The sequence below is a fragment of the Coprinopsis cinerea genome (assembly GCF_000182895.1).
Source record: "Coprinopsis cinerea okayama7#130 chromosome 3 map unlocalized cont3.3, whole genome shotgun sequence".
Lineage (NCBI taxonomy): Eukaryota > Fungi > Basidiomycota > Agaricomycetes > Agaricales > Psathyrellaceae > Coprinopsis > Coprinopsis cinerea.
In genome coordinates, this window is record NW_003307542.1 from 2,665,669 (window position 1) to 2,680,385 (window position 14,717).

The window sequence follows — 14,717 nt, forward strand, 5'->3', positions numbered from 1 at the left end:
CGGGCTCTCAGAGCTGAGTGGGTCCGTTCTGGATTGAAGCCGCGATTTTGGATTTGCCGACTAGATCTTCAATTAGAGAGATGTTAATCGGTATTTGTGCCTTCTCCAGGTACTCGTCACTCCAAAACTAGCGTAACCCGTCAGCACGCCTCGTAACAGTGAATAGATGATACACAAACCTTGGAGTAATGTCTAATGCCCGAGTCGCAGCTATAGTTCACCCATCCTTTCAGTACCTCAATCTATAACCAAGATGGTGTATGAACGACGCACAGAATAGTAACAATTTTCTTCCCTGAGCCTTCCCAGCCCATCTTTTTCACCAGCTTAACGCAGGCGGTTAGATTGCAGGCGCTGCTCGAACCTAGGAACAGGCCGTCGTTTTGGACGAGGTAGCGGGACATGGCGACTGCTTCGGCGTCGGATATCCTGCGAAGGGATACATCAATGGTCTAGCGGAAGTGTGTTGCGGCAAGGAGAGCGTACCGGAATGCATCGTCTAGGATCGGTAGTGCAAGTTCAAAGTTGTGAGTTAGGCGATTAATTCCACTAGCACGACGTCGTGTCAAATCTTCGAATGGATGATTTGAGAGAACTTAACCCCTACATTCCTTCGACAACGGTATCGACCTGATGCCTTCTCTTCGTTCCTTCGCTTTCTTTCCGGTCGAACATCACGCCGTGTTTTACCTACCACGGAGAAATACAACCAGAAATCTGTTAGCTTTCGAGTCTGAGTGAGTAATGGGTCGCGTCTAACGAACCTTATTGTACAACCCACTCCCTTCAGGGTCAGAAATGGCTACGATGATATCCTCTTTTACAGTTTTGAGGTACCGTCCGCAGCCTGCCACTGTTCCTCCTGTGCCTGTCGAATGATGTGCAGTCAGCTGGGTTGTCCAGTCGAGATAAAGGGTCGTCGTCCTTGTGACTGAGTAAAAGGTAGCCCACCTGCACCGGAAACGAAAGCATCGATGCCCCCGTTGGTCTGCCTCCAAATCTCCGGTCCTGTCCCTTGATAATGAGCATCGAAGTTACTTTTGTTCTGAAACCAATAGTAACATTCGTTAATTCTCGTTCTAGCATTCTCATTCCACAATGAAATACTCGCCTCAAACTGATCAGCAAAGAACCCTCTCGGTTTGGACAAAAACGCTTCGTCATTCTCCCATCCTTCGTTGTCAAAGTTGACTTCGTTGGCGGTGGTGGACACCAGGACGGTGTGTGAAGGAGACTCGAGGCCGCGGTGTGTATGGGCTACGCGGACGCTGGGGAGCTTGTTTATGTCTGCTGGAGATGATGGGGAGGGTGGTTGGCCGAAGACGGAGGCGCGTTGGCGGGCGAGGTTCTGGGTGGGGAATTGGGATGGTATTGGGTTGGGTGCAAGGTGGTTGAGACTGGGATGCTTACCACGAACTATGTATCGGAGTAAGTTAGTCTTCAAGTGAAGAAGTAGGGAGGGTGCGGTACATACCTGTTTCTTGTCAACGATACTCGCCGGTCGGACGCGTTCAACTTCAGCGCCTAACGAGAGCAAAGCTTTTACTTTCTCCTCAGCGATGTCGTCCGGCATGATGATAGCTGTCGAGCAATGTTACGACACTTCCGTCTGACGATACAAAACACATGCGTACTGGCATCATATCCTCTGTAGCAAGGTGAAATTCATTCGGTCAGTTCGGTTACGCGAACATATGGTCGAAGCCGCGACGAACCTGGCTTTAGCAATAGTCGCGATTGAAATTCCCGTGGACCCAACCGTTCCTTCGAAGATACGAGAGCCTGTGTATGGACGAAGGTATCCCAGTCGTTCGGCATCTTCGATCACTGTCCGAAGGGATAAGAACCTGGTGTATGCTATGGATTCGGGAAGATGAGCTCACTGCGCAGGGCTACTCTGTCTTTGACGCTTCCACCAGGATTCAGGAACTGTGAAACAAGGATAAGAAGGCTGTAGATACAATGGTATGCTGTGGTTTACGCACTTCGGCCTTTCCGAGGATTTCAACACCGAGAGCGTCGCTGAGAGAGTTGATTCGCATAAGCGGTGTATTACCTGCTACAGGGTCAGTATAACGGTCTGAGAAGTAGAGAGGACCTCGCACCTATCAATCCAGTGACCCCATTGACAATCTCGTCGCTCCGAACTTCGATAGGTCGCGGAGGAAAGCTCTCCTCAATACGCTCTTTCCTCTTCTTCCGACGCGCTCCAGCGAGAGACGAGGTGGTCAACGACAACGAAATGCCAATCAAGATTCCATAGAGAACATGTCTGACGGTTGTTTGAGAAGGCCAGCGAGCCCAGTGTGGTAGTTTGTCGAGGATAGCAGCTGGCCAATTGGCCATGATGGACGTAAGAACTTGAGAGGTAGTGACGCCATCATCATCCACTCAAGCGAAACGCGATCGCGACGGCTTTATCTTATCTACCCTGACCACCGTCGGCGACAGCCTACTCAGAGTTTTGAATCACGTCTCCGTTGGTATGAAACGCTGAACTAGAGACGGTCATGCACAGACCTTACTAACTGCCCGAAGTCGCAAGGTGGTTTCTTTTACCTGGCGTCGGGAGGTAACCGGATTGGGGGACGAGAATAAATAGGGTGGAGACGCGATGGCGTTTTGGCCGCAAACCACCAGAGCTCTCTTCACTTTCCACCGTTCAGTACTTGTGACTCTGAGGACACTGTCGACTACGATGTCTCCTACCACCGCCGAGATCCAAAACAAGTTCCTTTCGTCTCCGTACTACGCTGTCATTGGGGCCTCCAAGGACCAAACCAAGTACGGAACCAAGGTAGGGGCAGGGCATGTGCCTTTCGTGGGGTTTAGTTCATCTTACCCCGCAAAATAGGTCTTGAAATGGTACCAAGCCCGGGAGTACAAAGTCACACCTCTTCATCCTGTAAGACTTATATCTTTTCTGGAGAACAACATAACACCAACGCCGGTGAATTACTACAGAAAGAGTCGGAACTCGAGGGACTCGCGACGCTCAAGAGCGTCTCGGACCTTCCAAACCCCAAGGAGACTTCAATCAGCATCGTTACGCCACCCAAAGTAAGAACGCCGATAACTTTCCCTCTACATTCTTCGTATCCTTACCCACTTCCCCCAGGTGACCCTTGGTGCCTTGCAACTGGCGAAAGAACTCGATGTTCCGGCGCTTTGGCTTCAGCCCGGAGCTGAGGATGAGGCTGTTATCGAGTACATCAAGGAGAACTTGGCTGACCGGGTCATCTATGGTGGACCCTGCCTCCTTGTCTCTGGCGACGACATTGCCCAAGGCCTCAAGAAGAGCAACTTGTAGATATTGTAATAGGAACAATCTAATCTTATCTGTATACCTCTGAACCGTTTACCTCCTCGATCGCGACGCGGAAAGCCACCATCATAACCGTCGACCATTCTTGTCCAATGTCTTCCAACATCGCGTCTGGTTCAGAAATGTCGTCCAAGAACGCAAGCAATGCGGTCGCATCGTGCATAACAGCGAGGCAAGCTTCTGTAATTTAACAGCAAGAAGCGGAGAGTAAGCGGTAATCACGCCGAAGGATCTGCCAGCCTCGATTCTGTCTCCACGGCCACCAGCATCACACACCTTGGTGCATCCCCACTTTGCTTCCTTCCATCCTCCATGCTCCATTGACTGAGAAAAGCCCTTCCTCAAAACACTCTTTTCTCTTTCGGTCTTTTTCTTTCCTCCTTTTCCTTCTTCGACGAACACACGCGGCGAGATGCTTACTTTTGCCCAGTTGCCGTTGGTGTTGCTGTCCTTGACCCTCTCCGTCGTTGCGGTCCACGATGAACAGCTTGTGCGCAGAGCACCGACAGACGATCTCATCGTAGCGGCGTGGTACACTGGCTGGCATTCGAGAGATTTCCCACTTTCGAGAGTTAGCTGGTCAAAATACACTCATATGACCTATGCCTTTGGGTGCGTGATAAATGGTTGATTTTTTTGAACCGTTGCTAATGGGATGTTGCAGGATAACGACGCCTAGTCCAGATGTGCTCGCGCTGGACGAGTCGGATGAGCGCTTGTTACCCGAGTTTGTGGACATGGCCCATCGACATGCGAGTCGCCTCCTGTTGTTCAAAGGGGAACAAACCTGACTCATGTATAGAACGTAACCGCAAGTCTTTCTATTGGCGGTTGGACTGGTTCTCGCTTTTTCTCTCCAGCAGTGGGCTCTGCAAGTAACCGAACGACCTTTGTGAACACCCTCCTCGACGTTGTGCGCCGATACAACCTCGATGGCCTTGACTTTGAGTGCGTCGTGCTGGCCTCGTTCCCAGAACTATTTTAAACCTCTTTTTCTCACAGCTGGGAGTACCCTAACATGCAAGGTCTGGGATGCAACATCGTCCACGAGGACGACACCGCCAACTTCCTCACCTTCCTCCGCGAACTGAGAAACACCACAACAGGGCGCGACCTCGTCCTCTCAGCCGCCGTCTATGTCAAGCCCTTCAACGACGCCTCAGGCTCTCCATCCACCGACGTCTCCGGCTTCGCAGAAGTCCTAGACTACATCGCAGTGATGAACTACGACGTTCCCGTCAATCCATCCGTCGGAGCCGGGTCTCGTTCCCCTCTGGACGATACATGTGCACCAGCCGGTGCCAAGTGGGGGTCGGCTGTGTCTTCGATTGAGGAATGGACCAAGGCGGGGATACCACTTGAAAAGTTGGTCCTCGGAGTCCCCGCGCATGGTCATTCGTATGATGTTTCGCCTGTGGTCGCCCTCTCGCGGTCGAATTCTTCTCAGTTGAACGCATACCCAAGCTATTCACCTGCCGATCGGAAACGAGGGGATCGCTGGGATGGGGAAGGCGGTATGGACGTTTGTGGTGTCACTTGGGGGCCCGGAGGAGTTTATACGTACTGGGGTCTGTTCGAGGGAGGTTTTTTGAACGCGGATGGTTCGGTTGCAGAGGGAATTGTGTCCCGGTACGACGACTGCAGCGAAACGGTACGTCTTCTCTTTTCTGATTTCTTTCTTCGACCGCGGATTTCGTCCTGCATCATCCCAGATATAGTCTTTCGTTTGTTTCCTTGCTGACGCTTCGATTTTCTTTTTGCAGCCCTTCGTTTATAATCCCGAGACGCAGGTTTACGTGTCGTACGAAAATCCGCGTTCTTACGCGGCCAAGGGTGACTTCATCTACTCAACTGGATTGGGGGGCTTTGCGATGTGGGAAGCGGGGGGCGATCGCAATGATACGCTCCTGGATTCTATCAGTGAGTCTAAAGACTATTTTTCTCGACCCAGGGGGCTGACTGGACGTGACTCTTCATTTACCTTTACAGTCCATGCATCCTTGAACGGGAACCCTTCCGCTCGAACCGCCAAATCAAAAGTCGACACTCAGGCAGTTGTCCCTACGCCAGGTTCGAGGGAGACCACTGCCAATGATCTCAGTGGTGCCTCGCCGAGCGTCTGGAACGCCACTCCCAACCATATCCTGGGCAGTGCCTTGGCCTTTATTTTCAACCTTCTTCTCTCTTCCGCTTGGTAGTATATTTTGTTTCAGCTGGACTGCTTTGGACATATCACCATTTACTACATGGATCCATCGCGTAGTATATAGTATCATGCCTGCTGCGCATTCGTGATTTCGCCTTGTGATCCTTCCCTCGTGCTTCATGTTTTCTTTGTCTTGCTTTGTCTTGTCGGGCTACGGTATCGTTATCATCGGTGTAATGATGGACACATACTTTATAGACTAAACCTCCGCTGACCCGGGCGCTAAAGAGGGATCCCGGAGTTCGGGATACTTTCGAGAAGTAGTTGCTTTGTGCGTGCCTGCATTCAAGCAGGCATGTATCACAGTGGTCACAATATGCCTCCTCTCCTTTTGAATGCGGGGGTTAGTGGGGGATAGTAGGACCTTGACGTTGGTGACATTGATCATTGACATGACTTGTCAAGTCCTGTCGATCCAAATGTTGTGATGTTCTGTGAGTCCAATGGCAAATACGCTTGGCTCAAGGAGTCCGAACACATGTCGTACGAGGGCGCCACGCCATTAGTGCACAGTTCTCCAAATCAAATAAGGTTCAGTCAGTCAGTCAGCCTCAGCCATGCAGATACTTGCTTGGGTGCCCCCAGTCCATGACTCGGAGTGTCAGGTCGCCCAAAGAGTTTTAGCCACAATGCCTCGAGGCGTTTGCACTGAAGTTACTGGGCCATGGCCTGGCCGATTCGCAATATTAACCATATATGTATGATACTTAAGCTTCAGCCTTCTGGGCAAGACGTAACTTAAAGTTCGGCTTGATGAATCTTATGTTTCTTTTGAGGATAAGCCTGGATAAGCTAGCTCGTGCATATAGCGAGTGTACGCGCGCCCCAAGTTCGTCATAGTCTGACTTGACGGCCGTGTTAACCCAATTGAATAGGGTGAATGGTGGATTCGAGTTCGAGAACTCTGGGAGGGTCGGAACCCGGGCGAACGGTAATTAAATTTTACTAGAGCACCGTCCCGTTGAATGGAAGCCCTCTCGACATTCATTTTATCAGGCCAGGATTCCGAAAGAGAAGGAAAGGAAAAGAAGATGTGTCCCGCTGCGCCAGTGGGGCGGGAACGGACTCCCCAACCCGTTGAATCCTCAGATCAAAAACAAGCGCCGGCGCCTTGGGCGCCAGTTCTGTCTCACACTCATTTCATTTCGGCAAGCGCTGGGCGCGTTCGGTCGCGGAAAAAGTGCAGTGATAAATTGTGATTTTATGTTTCTTTTCATTGACTTTTCGTGTCAAGGCTCCAAGTGCACTATATTACGCTGTACACGGGTATTAAAACGCATCAAACAAACAAATCGTGGAAGACGCGATGGGAGAGCCGGTCCACCGCTCATCCCCTTTAGACTCCTTCTGAATGGGCCGGATACTTAGGCCACACAGAGAGAAGTTCGCCGACGGAATGCGATCCGAAAGCTGTTAAACCAAGTGGATAGCGTCATAGCTCAAGGCCGGAACTTCATGCTCTGTTACACGGAACTCGAGCTTAGACGACTACTGCGTCATCGTTCCTCTCCCATCCCCGAACATTGCATTTGGATCTGAATTGCGTGGCCCTTGGCTTTACAGGTATGTAAGCGAGTCGTCATTCCCCCCGCTCTCCCAGTGGCACCATCCAATACTTACGCGGTGGTGATGGCCGACAAAACCTTCAAAGGCGCACAGGGACCCTTGCAAATGACGAAGTTGTGATCGAATTTTCATTTAAATTTGCTGTTGAGACGATGCCGTCACGTTTCGACGGAAGACTGCAAGCGCTTTCCTCCTCCCCATCTATCATAGGCGACGGAGAGGTAATCCAGAGCGGTCTCTGTGGAAATGAATGCCACGAATACACATTTTTCGCACTAGGTTTCTGTCTTTGTGCGAACGTTTCTCGGTTGGGTGAGTCAATGGGGAGCTTGGGTGAGAAATATGACGGTATCAGGAGGGGCGGGATGCAGAACTTCCATACGTACTGCAATCGAATTCCTTCCATGTTTCATCACAGAGTTTAACAACTTCGCCCGCGCGGCGTGAATACCCAGGTCCCGCCGACAAGAGGTCATTGACCTGGCACCAGTAAAGAGTTAGTGTTAACAGTTGCCCCGAAGTACTCCAGATATTCTCCTTTCAAAAGATCTTATCACACACCCCAAGCGATTATAGTCAATGTTGTATTCTATTACGGACCTTGGAAGGGCGAGGGAAGGAAACGCCCTAGTATCTCAGGCTTCTACCTTACTTTTACCTCCGAGTCGGTGGGGAGTTCGGGACTACTGCGACATTGACGGGTTTTCGTGGCGAGGGCCCACAGCAAGCCACTTGCAATGGCGTATCTATATCTAGGGGAGCTAACACATTCCGTTCGAGCGGAGGAAAGGTGCACTGTCAACCCGCGAAAGGTTCTACAAGCCTGTGAAGAAGTATTCGATTGAACTATGCAAAAGCGGCGTGTACGAACGCGTTCTCTGTCACCGGGCACGAATGATGCGTCCTACGAGAGCATTTAGATCCAGTTTAGATATATGTAGTAGGGAGCGTTGTAGATGCGCAAAATATAGTGTTTTTCCAGAGCCTTGCGCTTAACATGAGGCCTCGAGGATTTATCGCAAAAAAAGCTGGGCAGCGAGCCGCAAGTCGCGTGTAACTCTCCCCCCAACCCATCCCATCAAATTTAGGAACGTCAAGGCCGAGCCCACACACCATCATTTTGGATCTTACAATCTCCTTAAAAACGTTACCCGCGCTGTCCAAGCCCATATCCGTTTATAAAATCCATCCTAATCAGCGAACCGGACACTTCTCCCACTGACGCACCAACTCCTTGCTTCCCGCACTGACGCCCTTCCCTCCCTCCCTCTCTCCCTCCCGAACCCGCAATACCTTTCGAGACGGCGTTCTCTTCCTCTACAGTTTTCATCTATTCCATTCCCAAAACGGCATGTCCCGATCTCATTCACCGTTTTGAACTCCCTTTCAACTTACCTGATATAGGATATCCCTTTGTCCCTCGCCTGTTTCTCTGCGGGTGTGAACCCTGATCATTGGAAACTATCGTGGTTCGTAGAATCTCTAATAGCTGATCGTAGCGTCCTTCACTCCTTGCCCGAGCTAATGATATAAGAATGAACAGGCATCGCGTTCCATTCCAATACACCGAAGACCAGGAGTTATCGCTGTACGCCCTTCTCCCTCTCTTAACCCGAGTTTCTGCCTCTCAATAACATGCCCAACCCCTCGTATGCCCTCATCCATAATCCAGATGACTGCCGATTCACAATCACCGCAGAATGCACGGAGACAACCTCCACCACAACCGACGCCAATCCCCTCCTCCCCGCTAGCACAGGCAATAGCTGAAGCGTGGAAGCGAGAAAGTGCAGAGAGCAAGGAGAAATGGCGACAGCTAGACGCAAGCGTACGGACGCAGTTCAACTCTCCAAGACGGCCGAACACAAAACCAAAAATGTAGCCGTTGCATTACCCGCTGGTAAGCCCTTCGTGACCCGTCATGAAGCGTGTTGTAAAAAATGTCGACGCTGTAGATGTTCCCTTTTTCGATCTTCGACACCATGGCCGTTTTGCTTTCTTGAGAGCTGTTTTGTTGCGGGAATCCCCACGAACTAGACCCGCCCCTATGTAAATTATTTCAGTTTGACGATCCCACTGTTGTATTTTTGATACGAAGCGAACCGACCTTGCATGTAGTAGTATATCTTGACCGCACTGTATTTTTTGCCACCAAACCAGATCCGATGGATTATGTGACAGGCTCCGCGGAAGGCGCTTCAGCCTCTTTCTCCTCTGCTTCGTCCTCTTCCTCTTCCTCTTCTTCGTCTTCATCCTCGTCTTCCTCCTCGAGGGCGGCCTCCGCTTCAGCCTGTGCCTGGGCAGCCAAAGCAGCATTCGCGATCGCAAGTTCCAGCAGCTTCGTCTGTTCATCCGATAAGCCATACATGGTCAACGGTGCCAAACTCGTGCCTGTGGAGCCTGGGTCATGCTGTGGTCCTTCGGCGGGTGCAGCCGTCATCTCCACGTCTTGCGGCGGGGGTGCTGGCTCGACCTCGGGCGGTGGCAAAGGTTGGTGCACCATCGAAGGGTCTGGCGGGAGGGCTGAAGGTAGGTTCTGCGACTGCGCTCGAGCGATGACGCTGGCTAACGTCGCTTGGCTACCGGCAGCGTCAGTCATGTGTGGGTCTGGCTGACCTGGTTGGGCGGGAATGCCCAGGACGTTGCCGACAAGGCCCTGGAGGACAGGGTGCAAGGTCATCACCGAGCCTTGAATAGCATGGATGATCGATTCGTGTATTTCACCCTCTTCCATTGTCGCATGCTCGCGGTAAAACCCCTGCATCGACCCGTTGGCAATGCCCGTCCAGAGTTTGGCTCTGCGTTCCTCTCGGTGCGTCTCATGCGAGCTTTCATCGTCCAGTTCCACCTCGATCACATCTGCATCCGTACAGGTGTCTCTAGGACCGCGGGTCTTCGAGCTGTTGGTATGCCTCTTGAAAGCATCCCTTCGAGAGAAAATCTTCTGGCACGAACCGCACTTCCACGCTTTGCGATCATGAAGCTTAACGTGACGCTTCAGATCGTGATTTCTAGCGAAAGAAGCTGGGCAAGCGGTGCAGCGAAACGGTCGATGGACGGCGTGGTTCCTCTGGTGCGCGCGAAGGTTGTATAGCCGGGAGAAGATCTTCTTGCAGCCGGTGATTAAACAGGGATATACCGCTGTCCCAATATCCGTCGCCGGTGGAGGGCCGTGGCCAGGAATCCACGGATAAGAGCCAGGTGGGTACTGGCTTGCTGCTGCTGCTGCCTCTGGGCCTTGACCAATTTGGATACCGCTCAAAACACCAACGACTTGAATCAAGCCACTGATTTCCTGCAGCGGGTGCATCTCTGGACCTCCTCGAGCGGACGAAGTTACGGCGAACAGGAAGACTTGATGAAGTTGCAGGCGGATAGAGGATATGAGGGTCGGGTCAAGTGGAGTAGGAGCAGATGCGAAGGCCTGTAGTATTCCCTGGACTGCATTCGTCACTTGAGTTTGGAGGTCTTGCTCGGGGATAAAAGGTCGCTTGGCAACCCTCCCAGCATCTTGTAGGTGCGCTTCTTCCATTTCGTCCAATTTCCGCTTGCCTTGCTGAAGCTGGACGGCAGAAGCATCGGAGTGTCTAAGCCCGCTGAAGAGTTGTTCCGATCTAGCGAGAGAAACCAGAACTTGGCTCAAAGGCATCGCGTTGGCCTTCGAGATGCTCTTGGACGTTGCGCATTGTTGGAGAAGGTCGAAGACGTTGCCGCCGAGTTCTGGAACGGATGTAGAGGCGAGAATATTTCGGGCTTGTGGGTCGTTTATAAGGAGTTGTAATACCGTGTTAATGGTGTGTAATGCAGCCTCTTCTGCCTTCTTGTATGGTGTTGGTCCTTCTGGCTGTACGACCGCGTTTGTTGGTTGGGCCACTGCAGGCGTCAATTCAGCAGGCCCCGCTGCAGAACCACTGTTCAGGTCGGCCCATAACTGCTCGCCCAGTCTTCGAGCAAGCTCCTGGGCCTCAGCGTCAATGTCCGAATCACTACTGCTGCTGTCGTCGTCGTCATAGTCTTCATCTTCTTCCCACTCTTCAGTCTGGGGAGGCAGTGACTGGTCTGTTGGCTGAACTTGAACATCCATGGGGCAATCTAGTAGCAGATTTAGCAAGTCTGAGGTCGTCGGCTAGTCGTCATCGCGTCCAGTAATAGTCGTTCGCAGAAACAATATTTCGAAAAGGGTTTTGATCCAAGTTAGGGTTTGAATCCGCTTTATTTGGTCGAGCGTGCAGAGGCCTTAGATTTAGGGTCGTTATCTTATCGCCATCCCCTCGACTTGGCACCGAACGATTTTTATCGTCGGCTTTGGCGGAATGGGGATGTTGTTCAACAGGGTCCAAGCCTCTCCCATCCGCGTTGGTTCCCTCGCCGACGTTTCCCCAACGCCCCTACCGCCAACATGTCCAACACGATAAAGGACCTAACAGCTGGCACTGCTGGAGGGATTGCCCAGGTGCGTCGTGTCAGCTTGGAATACACCACAGTATTGATACTTTTTGGGGATAGGTTCTCGTTGGGCAACCTTTTGACATTGTCAAAGTTGTGAGTCATGTTGGCCATCGCCATACAACAGGAGAAGTAACATGCCTTCTGCTGTAGCGCATGCAAACGTCTGCAAAAGGAACTTACAATGGCATGCTTCACTGTGCCGGCGGAATCCTCAAGAATGAAGGTCCATTGGCGTTCTACAAGGTCTGCACACCTTGGGTATCGTACGACGGAGTCGGGATTAACAACGTGGTATCTGCTCCCAGGGAACACTAACACCTCTCCTCGGTATTGGAGTGTGTGTTTCCATTCAATTCGGAGCTTTGGAATACGCCAAGAGGCTATTCGCAGCACAAAACCTGGCGTTGGGGCGTGGGGGCGAAGCAGGGAAGACCTTGACTGGCCAACAACTCTTCCTGTCCGGCGTCTTTGCCGGCCTGGCTAACGGTGTTGTTTCTGGTCCTGTCGAGCACATTCGTATTCGTATGTTGCCTCTGTTCGTGATTGTGACCTTGACTCATGTTCCCCAAAGGTCTGCAGACACAATCAAACACCAACCCCACATACGCCGGCCCTGGCGACGCTATCAAGAAGATTTGGTCAGCTCACGGTATCAAGGGTGTCTACAAGGGCCAGGTCGCAACATTATGGCGTGAAGCAAGCGGTTACGGTGTCTACTTCCTGACCTACGAAAAGCTCGTTCAGTGGGAGATGGGCAAGAAGGGGATCAGGCGAGACCAAATCAATCCTATCAACTCTGTTCTGTACGGAGCAACCGCCGGCTATGCTGTACGTGTTCCTATTTCCTAGGGAGTTCCATTTTCATCTGACGTCGGTCATATAGCTTTGGGCTATCATTTACCCAATAGACATGATCAAGTCCCGAATGCAAACTGACGGGTTCTCACCTTCAACGGGCCAAAAATACAAATCCACCCTGGACTGTGTCAAGACGGTATGGAGGACAGAGGGTATCAGCGCCTTCACCCGGGGCTTGGGTCCCACTTTGATTCGGTACGTCTGTCACGGTTAGCTGGCGGAATGCGCACTGCTTACTCGACATTTAGTTCGCCATTCGCCAATGGCGCTACATTCCTCGGGTTCGAGATGGCAATGAGGGTGCTCGATAAAATCTAGAATGGCACCAAGGATATACCCATACGTTTAGGCTGGGCTCTGTTCATATTTAGACTAAAATACGCTTCCATTCGGGTGTTTGCTGTAGGTTTGGGACCATCTGTTGTTCAAAAGATATCCATTCCCTGGGCCCTATCACTCGTTCGTTACACGATGATAAATGCTGGTTTATTAGAGGGGTTTAAGGTAATGACAGGAAATAAAGTAGAGTAAGGAATGTGTCCGTGCCCGTGGCATATAAAATCATTAAGGAGCGGCTGTGGTAGTAGGTCTGTCCGTTGGTAAAGATAAATCTGAAGTGCGGTCCTTATCGGTAGTCAGAGTGGACCCATCCTGCTCCTCCGCTTCTTCACTGCCTGGCTCTGGTTCGGTAAACAGCCACAGGACGCCCTCCCCATCCAGCAAATCAATTCCCATTTCCTCAAACCTCTCCACCCACCAAGGGAAGACCTTCTTGATGTTGTCACAATCTGCTTCCACCAAGTAGCCAATCGTTTGCACCACCACGAGGTTGGGGTACCGTTTGTCCGTGATGGTGCGGAGGTGATCAACGAGTAGGCTGGGTTTGTCTGGGTACAAAAGGTCTGCTCGTACACCGCGTAAACCTATGCGACGCAAACAGGGATGGGGTTTGTCCGACGTCTGCGGGACCGGTGATGTTACAGGGAAGGAGATGGAGTTCAGGTTGGGACATGTATCAGGGTCCAGGAAGAGTTCTGGATTTATGTGAGTAACTTCCCGACGCAGGAACGATGAATCTGGTTCCAATTCATTGTCGGGGGAGGGTGAAGGGAGGTCGACTGACACCAAAGCCGACCCGTGGGCCGCCAGGAACTTCCTGAGTTTGTGGTAATCAATGGTGTCTCGTAGGGGTGTCTTGATGGTCAGGTTCTGGAGTCTCGGGAGGGAGAGACGTGAAGCAATGTCGAGACTACGCCTGTGACTCGATACGATTAGGTTTTCGACAAATGGGAGGACGGTACTTGACTCTGTGCAGTCAAGGTTGTACGGCTCCGAAGCACCGTTCTTCGGTGTGACATGCCTGAGGTCGAGAATTCGCAGCGTCCTGAACGAGGCGAGCAACCTAAACGTGGCTGCTGGTGACATGACGGGGTTACTGTGAGGCATATCCATTGCTTCACTCCAGTACAATCCTTCCAACGAGGGACCATAGAGCTTTGTTACGGCGGTGAGGAATTCCTCCGGTAGTGGGCGCGTCCAAATGCCGCTCAGAATACGAATGTTTGGACACTGCTGGAAGATAGAGAAGATCGTCTGGAGATAGCTTAGTCTCCCTGAACCTCTAGAGTGGGTGAGCACTTCGATATGACGCGTCCAGGAGCCGTAACCAACGCTTCGACCCGGCGACTGCGAAGGTGAAGCCACACTTCCCCTGCTACCTCGCAGCACATTGAGGATCATCTGGGCTCTCGACGGACTCCGGATGACGATGTGTTCGTATAGCATCGGCAGCGTCGCTTTCCTCCATGCTTTGCACACCTGAACCAATGCCAGCTTTGTGAACAATGCTAGGGCCGGGGTATTGGCCGCCATCGGAGTGCGCGATATCCTCTGGACGGCGAAGGGATCTAATGGCTTGATTGAGGCGGATCGGTGCACGTAGGTGGCGAATTGAAATATCTCGAGCCATAGCTCAGGTGGCAGCTCTGGCGGTGGTTTCTTAGGATGTTCTTGTTGGATGGCCATCGGGACGGTGAAGACACTACAACAAATGAGTCATCAAGGGGCTGCTTCTGGTGCACTGTTTCGCGTTCTTACCATTTGAATGGGTCGATAACGTCGAGACTACGATTCAGAATAGTCTGCATTTGAGAATCGAGTACAGGACGGGATTGGTTTACATTAAAGTTTGGTGGAAAGTCGTGGTCTGCGCGATCTCCCCACTTGCCGCCTTCGGGCAATGCCATTTATTGGACGTCGTACAAACTCGGACAAACAAAGCCCTTCACTGCCAACCACGACGACGGAGCGCCC

The 14,717-nt window shown here is 51.7% G+C and overlaps 6 protein-coding genes across 6 annotated transcripts; 3 read left to right on the forward strand and 3 right to left on the reverse strand.

Annotated features, from left to right (window-relative positions):
* Positions 1 to 7: 7 nt before the first annotated feature.
* CC1G_03250 (hypothetical protein) lies at positions 8 to 2,346 on the reverse strand (the record flags this gene model as incomplete). The annotated part of the gene is made up of 13 exons (XM_001830661.2): positions 8 to 127; positions 180 to 210; positions 274 to 429; positions 487 to 549; positions 608 to 690; positions 765 to 868; positions 952 to 1,405; positions 1,475 to 1,581; positions 1,635 to 1,648; positions 1,716 to 1,827; positions 1,884 to 1,929; positions 1,986 to 2,056; positions 2,106 to 2,346. 13 exons carry the CDS (start codon positions 2,344 to 2,346, stop codon positions 8 to 10), a joined length of 1,602 nt encoding a protein of 533 aa, XP_001830713.2.
* Positions 2,347 to 2,642: 296 nt separating this feature from the next.
* Positions 2,643 to 3,361, forward strand: CC1G_03251 (hypothetical protein). Its single transcript, XM_001830662.2, has 4 exons — positions 2,643 to 2,797; positions 2,855 to 2,905; positions 2,965 to 3,060; positions 3,119 to 3,361. Exons 1-4 carry the CDS (start codon positions 2,699 to 2,701, stop codon positions 3,308 to 3,310), a joined length of 438 nt encoding a protein of 145 aa, XP_001830714.1. The 5' UTR covers positions 2,643 to 2,698; the 3' UTR covers positions 3,311 to 3,361.
* A 376-nt stretch (positions 3,362 to 3,737) lies between these two features.
* On the forward strand, positions 3,738 to 5,523 carry CC1G_03252 (endochitinase; the record flags this gene model as incomplete). Its single annotated transcript, XM_001830663.2, has 6 exons — positions 3,738 to 3,937; positions 3,990 to 4,081; positions 4,186 to 4,273; positions 4,328 to 4,976; positions 5,089 to 5,245; positions 5,315 to 5,523. 6 exons carry the CDS (start codon positions 3,738 to 3,740, stop codon positions 5,521 to 5,523), a joined length of 1,395 nt encoding a protein of 464 aa, XP_001830715.2.
* A 3,744-nt stretch (positions 5,524 to 9,267) lies between these two features.
* On the reverse strand, positions 9,268 to 11,181 carry CC1G_03253 (hypothetical protein; the record flags this gene model as incomplete). The annotated part of the gene is made up of 1 exon (XM_001830664.1): positions 9,268 to 11,181. The coding sequence occupies one exon, from the start codon at positions 11,179 to 11,181 to the stop codon at positions 9,268 to 9,270; it is 1,914 nt and encodes a 637-aa protein (XP_001830716.1).
* A 315-nt stretch (positions 11,182 to 11,496) lies between these two features.
* CC1G_03254 (mitochondrial carrier with solute carrier repeats) lies at positions 11,497 to 12,722 on the forward strand (the record flags this gene model as incomplete). Its single annotated transcript, XM_001830665.1, has 7 exons — positions 11,497 to 11,550; positions 11,604 to 11,639; positions 11,697 to 11,789; positions 11,852 to 12,068; positions 12,118 to 12,374; positions 12,430 to 12,599; positions 12,653 to 12,722. 7 exons carry the CDS (start codon positions 11,497 to 11,499, stop codon positions 12,720 to 12,722), a joined length of 897 nt encoding a protein of 298 aa, XP_001830717.1.
* A 246-nt stretch (positions 12,723 to 12,968) lies between these two features.
* CC1G_03255 (hypothetical protein) lies at positions 12,969 to 14,650 on the reverse strand (the record flags this gene model as incomplete). The annotated part of the gene is made up of 2 exons (XM_001830666.2): positions 12,969 to 14,445; positions 14,502 to 14,650. The coding sequence occupies 2 exons, from the start codon at positions 14,648 to 14,650 to the stop codon at positions 12,969 to 12,971; spliced, it is 1,626 nt and encodes a 541-aa protein (XP_001830718.2).
* Positions 14,651 to 14,717: the final 67 nt, after the last annotated feature.